General features: G+C 42.9%; 1 protein-coding gene across 1 annotated transcript in view; it reads left to right on the plus strand.

The window, feature by feature from the left end:
- LOC103782016 (pleckstrin homology domain-containing family G member 1-like) overlaps positions 1–4,977 on the plus strand; it is a gene marked incomplete at its 5' end in the record, with an annotated part of 6,484 nt that extends 1,507 nt beyond the window's left edge. Inside the window, 3 exons of the mRNA XM_008949749.1 lie at positions 306–422; positions 1,233–2,907; positions 3,875–4,977. Of these exons, the coding sequence (XP_008947997.1) occupies positions 306–422; positions 1,233–2,907; positions 3,875–4,977 (2,895 nt within the window). The remainder of the gene's footprint in view (positions 1–305; positions 423–1,232; positions 2,908–3,874) is intronic.
- Between the last annotated feature and the right edge of the window lie 2,251 nt (positions 4,978–7,228).

Here is a 7,228-nt window from a genome sequence, read left to right on the forward strand (position 1 = left end):
CCCTTGTCAAGTTTTCTATGTATTCTTTTACATCTACATCTACATCTGCTTTTTTATACACAGATTCTGCTTTCAAAACCTCTTGACAAGTTGGTATCATTCGATTGGTACCGTTTAATTGGTTATCATAAAGGAAGTTTTCTAGGCTCTGAATCATTCTTGTGGCAGTGCTCTGTCTACTCATGAACATTTTGTCCTCCCATTATGGATACCTGGCCTGTTCTAGCTGCTAGTAATTCTTCTGAACAAGACTGTACAAAGAGCTGTGGATTTTATTACCCCTCCCTTGTTCTTTTAAATCACAGGGAGTACAACAAAACTCACTGCAGAAATCAAAAGGAGGAAGAAAAAGACTTAATAGTCAAGCTGCTGAAAATGTTGAAAAACGGAGAAGTGTTAATCTCAACAAGTGTGAAACACAGGTATATAATTATTTTTTTACTTCTATTTTGCTATGCATCATAGATATGTCAAAGAATTTTTTTTTTCCTAGGTAGACAGATAAGTCATCTTCTGTTTATGTCATGTATTGATATTCATATAATTGAAATGCTTATCTGTATGATGAAAGAATATTTTGAGAGGGTCAGGGGGGTAAAAAACAATCAGCATTAAGTTAAACGAAAAGGACTTGCCTTTCCCTCTCTTTCCCAGCCTCTGGCCAGGAACATCTACAGTGCCCTTCACGTTAGGATAAGCAGGCATGTGGCCTTGCTGTAAATGAGACATGCTAGCAGCGCTGGATGAAAACATACTCCAAAAAGAAAATGAAATTTTCAGTGGTGTGTGCTAGAGAATGTAACATACCTTTCTGCTAGAGTTATAGGCAAGGGGAAAGTGAGGAGAACAAAACTTTTGGCACAAAACCAAAGTCAGATTATCTTAATCCAACTGTGAAACTGCAGAGTTAGCATAAAAGGTTTAATCTAACTCCTGCCAAACAAATTTAACTCTAATTACTCATGTATTACCATGAGCCAATGTCTTGTATTTGAAGTCAGGTGTTATTAAATGCCAAGAGTGAACTCTGAGCCACGGTAAGGATTAGGAGGCAAAGTAGTCTGGCATTGCCATCTAAGCTCCCTGGCTCTCTAGCAAGGAGCCTGCTCACCCTGCCTGTTGCCTCTTGACTCAGGACACGCTGGTGCTGTGGGAGTTCTGTCAGTGGAGGGAATCACTCTGTTGTTGCAGGGGATAGGCTAATGGTGCCTGCATATTTCCCATCTCCACAGAGCTCCAAGGACCCTTCAGATGAAGAATCAACCCAGCCAAATACCGATAGTCCATTTTCCTGTGCAGCTAGACAGCCACAGTTGCCTAGACAATTCAGCACACCCCAGCGCAACTCGCTGATCTTGAATATCCTGGGGGGAAGTACGTCTGTCAGAAACATCTGGACTGACCATCAGATCAGGCAGGCGTTGTTTCCCAGCAGGCGCCCACCGTATGAGAATGAGGAAGATGAAGATGATTATCAGATGTTCGTACCATCAGGGTCTACATCCAATGCTAGTTCAGCTGTGGGTGGAGAAAGGAGGGGTTCTTCTGGGCGTCCATGCAGCTGGCACTTGGGGATAGTGCATCAAAATGAGACTTCCAGCCCCACTCGCCACAAAATCGTTAGGCGGGCCAGTAGTGCTGGTGAAAGCAGCATGTGTCCAGCCAGTGCCAGGTATAAAATAGGGGAGCACAGTTCTCAAAGGGAAGTGAAGAGAGCGGAGGTGTGCGGTATGAATGCGTATCCCGAATCTTCAGAGGAGCTGACCATTGATGATATTGAACATGTTTATGATAATATAAGCTATGAAGACTTAAAGCTGATGGGTCTGACAAGAAGGGAGGAGACAGACCGTGGTCCCCAAAGATCTGCTAGAGACTCCCTCTACGAGGCTGAAAACAAAAGCAGCTTAGACTCACCCTCCAAAAAGAGGACAGCAAATCAAAATAGGGCCTCCATTCATGCTAGTAGGGATGAGACACCACTCGGTAGAGAAGCACCTACTTCAAGTTTGGATGAGCTCAGGATTGTTGAGGACAATATCTATGACACCATAGTGCTTCCAGAAACACCATTATTGAATTTTAAATGTGACCCCTTAAAATGCTCTAAAAGGAGGAGTTTTCTGGGCCTAGAAAAAGACTTTGCATGCTGTGACAATCTCCGGCAGTTTGTTTCTGAAGAGAGTCTCCAGTTCAGTGAAGATGAAAGCCCTTACCATCGTGTTCCTGTTGACAATGACTATCTGAGCTTAGTAGATAGCTCCTCCAACTCGGATTCGCTGTCCCATAAGTCTGCAGCAGATAAACTCTCAGAGGAAGTAGATGAGATTTGGAATGACCTGGAGAACTACATCAAGAAGAATGAGGAAAAGACAAGAGACCGTCTCCTTGCAGCCTTTCCTGTTTGTAAAGATGATATGCAGGAAAGGCTCCATGCTGGTAGTACACCTGAACTGAGTAAAGATGTAGAGTACTCACTGTCTACCCTCTCTCTGCCAGAAACTCCTATTTTCCCTAAAACTGTGAAGCCAAGGGCTGCCACCATAAGTGAGGCTAATCTCAGGCTTGATGACGCTACACCATGCAAGGAGAACTCTTTTATGAGTCTGAACAGATCTTCCTTCTCCTGTGAGATGCCTTTTGTAGATGGCCCATATGAATCTGCCAATAGTGTTCTGTCCAATGTCCATGCAGAGGGCATGGAAAGTGACTTGGCTGCTGTGGATAAAACAAAGAACAGAGTTTTTATGATGGCAAGGCAGTACAGTCAAAAAATTAAGAAGGCTAACCAGCTTTTGAAAGTTAAAAGTCCAGAGCAGGAACAGCCATCTAGCAGACAACAGAAAATGAAACACAAAGATCTTGCTGCTATTCTGGAGGAGAAGAAACAAGGAGGTCCTGCTATCGGTACGTTAAAAAACGTTTCTATACAGATGTATTTCTTTAGTAACTTTCAGTGTTGTGTACTGAACTGGAAGATTTTTAATTTTCCCTACCTTGTTAGATGAGTATCAGTATTGCATTTTCTGTGCTACCACTGGAATTGGTTTTCTGTGACTACTTCTAAAATGAATATATTCCTTTATACCTCAGTTCTTGTCGTTACTTGATAAAATTGGGAATGCATAGCGGGGTAGTGTCAGGAAAGACCAGTTTAGCTGAGGCTGGAAATAGAAATCATGCCTGAAGCACTACTGGCCTCTTTACAGAAAAGCATTTATTTCCCTTAATAGTGTGATCTTCAGAGTTTGACTACAAAGGTGTATTTTCAGGTAGCTTCACATCCGAACAAGTCATGGTACGATTGCTTGGGTACCATCCACAACAGTCTACAAGCGTAACGAATGGGGTCAGATAAAAAAGAGCTGGTTGTCTTGCTCTTGCTAATGAATGTGCAAAGTCATGAATATACAAAAGATCTGGAACTATTTTTGTCCATGATCAATTGAAACAAGTTGGAGACATGGAGCTAGCAAACTCCATGCACTAGAGTGTTATTCTTGCCTTCTTGAGATATTTATAGAAGCCCCTAAATATCTTATTTAGCAGGCCGTTATCAGAATGTTCTTTTTGATTTTTACATGCAATAAGCAGCATATTATAGGAACTGTGTGCTATATTGTATCCTGCCTGTCCTGTGAACAGTCATGTTCACTGTTGCAAGGTATTTTATCCTTCTTTTTCTCAATACAATGTAAATGCAATGCAATACATGACTCTTCCAGCCTCCATTGTTTCATGTTACTTTGTTGAGGTTGAAGATACTGACACAGCTGTGAACCATCCTCTTGACCAAAACAAAGTGTTCTAAGATTTTTAAATTTTCATGACTTATTAGCTTGCCTTTGCTAAGGTAATTCTCCCTCCTTTCTAGGTGCCAGAATAGCTGAATATTCCCAGCTTTATGACCAAATCATCTTTAGAGAAAGTTCATCTAAGGTCCAAAAAGAAGCCTGGGCCACCCCTCAGGAGCCATCAGCTGGGAGGTTTTCCACGCCCGTGGCTGCATCTCCTACCTGTTCCCAAGCAGCCAGTGAATGCTCAGGAGCAGAAGATTGGCTTTTGCATTCTACGTACAGTAACAGCGAGCTGTCTGACTTCTCTCAGTGGCCTGAATCCCAAGACCCAAAGTCCAAGAGCTTGTATACAGAAGCTGGTACAAAAAGCAACTCAAGGCAGTTGCCATCAGCTGGCTCGGTGCCTTCCCTTCAAGTTTCCAACCGCTTGCATGTCCCGGCACAGAGGTGGAGCGCCATTATAAGCCAACCGAACAAAGAAAATTTACATCAAGATCACATCTATAACTCCCTTGGGAGAAGAGTAAGCAATGTAAAACCACAAGCCTACAGCAGGTCGCAGTCATCTTCCTCAATTGTGGTCAACAGGTCTGGGGAATCAATTGTATATCCTAATGAAATGGACAGGAAAAAGCTGCATTCGAATAGGAACTTCCGATTCAACAGCCATCAAACCCCAGGTGTTGCTTCAGGAGGTAAGGGGCCTGATACGAGAAAGCAGATCCCTGAAAACTGGTCAGATATGATTCTGCAGGATTCTCAAAAGGTCCTGAGGGTGAACAGGGTCTCCCCTCTGACAGCACAAATGGCCACTCAGAACTATTTTTCAAATTTCAAAGATACTGAAGAAGGAGAAGGGGACGATGACGACTATGTTGAAATAAAGTCGGAAGACGAGGGATCTGACTTGGAGACTTCTCAGAACCAAACGAGGAAGTCGGATCCTAAACTGAGTAACACAGACACTGCTCCTTCTGAAGTGCTCTGTGGCAAAACTGTCTCTTGTACTCCTGCGAAGTCCGCCAGCAGTAAACACTCACTTACCCCGTACCTGACCCCATATAGTGATTCAGATAAACTGAACGACTACTTGTGGCGGGTACCGTCTCCTAATCAGCAGAATATTGTCCAGTCTTTAAGGGAAAAGTTTCAGTGTCTCAGTTCAAGTAGCTTTGCTTGATGTTTTCAGTAATTTCTAGCTGTACTTGCCTTATTGTGACAGAGTATATACTAGGACAATCAGTACTGGCATCATATATTTCCATAATGTTACACAACTGGGCATTGTATCACAGTAATATTGTAAATAGTTGTGAAATGTATCTTTGAAAATGGTTTATACTGATGGAAGTGAAAAAGGCCACGTGGGCATTGTCTGATGTCTCGCTCTGTAGTGCAGGTGGACGTCTCATCTCCTGTTTAACCTTTGCGTCTCTTCCCTTGTCAAGTGTGACACCTTGTGATTCTTACCATCAAACCAGGCATGATGCCATTTAATTCTTAAGCCATTTTATTGTGTGGAAAATTTAGTATTTGGAATTTAGAGTTGGTGACCGGTGTTCTGCATCCAAAATATGCACTTGATTACTCTGGTCACATATGGGAGCATTTAGGTGGGCAGCTACTCCTGTGACTGTGCAGATTTCTGAGCAGGGTGCTGGTAATTACACCAACATGCTATGTGTGCAGTCGGACATACTTTTTGCACGTTACTTTTCATCAGTCAAATTCCAAGTGTGTGGGACCAAGGCATATGCTACCCTACTTTAGAACAGGCTTCTTATATTTTTTAAACAAAATCTAGTCCTAGTGCCTGTGAGGGATGCCAGACTGGTAGGTCTGTGTCTGAAGCCTCTTCTACTTTCTGTAACTGTGTAGTAGGGCAGAGGATGGGCAGTGGCAGCTTTTTATGTGAACCTGTGGATGTGATACAGTTCTTGCCTGGAGGGTGTTTTGGGCAGCGGAAGGGGGCTTCGCTGCTTGTGAAGATGGCTGGACTGGTTTGGTACCTCCAGTGATGGTGGTGTTTGACACACACAGGTAAAATTTGAGTATCTCCTAGCTCAGAGCCCAACAGTTAAAAACCACTTCATGTGAGTTTACGAAGTAGCTGTATTTTATACACAGCAGCCTGCAGGGCTTTGTTCCAGTCCCAAAGTCAGTAACCACAAGAGGGAAGTGAGGCTTGCCTAGATGCTTGGGTGAAATATTAATCATAGGGCATTTGGCCCATAAGGTGGTTCAGTGATACTGCTGGTTGAATGACAAGCTGCCTTCCCCAGGGAACTTATCTGTCTCCTGTAGTAGGAAATGACCTTCCCTGGCAGAGATGTAAAACATGTATTTCTAAACCAGCCAGAGCTGACTCTAATCCAATTTATCTACAATAAAAATGGACTCAAACATGACAATACATTCCATTCTTTTGCAATTAATGTATAGAATAAACGCTGCCACTTAGAACAAGAAAGGCTTTCCAATATGATGCACATTTACTCCCCTTCATCATCTTCATTGCACAGCTTTGGATTCTGTTACTTGAAAACACCATATCTAAAGGAAAGCCTACATTTATCTACAGGAATCATCTTGTGTGAATGTTGTTGGGTTTTGGTGCTTAAGTTCATCAGGTTATGTGGATAAAGCCAATACCCAGTTAGATTTCGATAAATAAAAGAATTTAATTGAAATACTATTTTCACTGACCACTTATCACTCCCCTCAGCTACGGAGCATTTCCAGAACAGCCAACTTTACTACATTGGTTACCATGAGGAAAAACTTACGTTATCAGTGTTCAGCTCATTACTTGTAGACTGAGATTTAAGGACTTGAATTTGTTAGAACGGACTAAATTATTCACCACATGTATCTTGCATTGACTAGGAATTGTTCTTGTGAGGGCTGGTTGGTCAAGGTACTTACTAGCTCATACCTTAGAGATAATTGTTACAGTCAGTACATCCCCTGTGATGGGACCTGCATCTATCTACAAAAATCCGACTGAGAAATAATGTTGTACATATTTAAGATGCCGAGGCGTAGCAGAGCCCGTATTTATTTAAAATAGCTTGTAAAGTATTGTAAATATGAATAGAAGTTAAATCTGTGCTTTACCCGCGGACATCTAGATCTGTTTAAACGGTTAGGAGAACGTTGTTTAACTCGCATCTCATGCCATCAGCGGGGTCTGGGGGTGAGGGAGGGGCGGGAACAAGCAGAAAAAGGGACTTATACTAGCGTGTAACTTCTCCCAGGGACCATTTCATACTATTTTTAATAAACGTTGAGTATGCAAAAGCTTTGCGTTCTGTTCCTTGGGGCCGGGGGGGCGGCCGGTGGCGGGTGATGCCCGGGGGTAGACGATGGAAGCTTCCTCCTCCTTGCCGGCTGAGCGGAAGCGAAAGCGGCTGAGGGCGGGGGCGGTGCCC

The sequence above is a fragment of the Merops nubicus genome, unplaced genomic scaffold (assembly GCF_000691845.1).
Source record: "Merops nubicus isolate BGI_N331 unplaced genomic scaffold, ASM69184v1 scaffold30990, whole genome shotgun sequence".
Taxonomy (NCBI): Eukaryota; Metazoa; Chordata; class Aves; order Coraciiformes; family Meropidae; genus Merops; species Merops nubicus.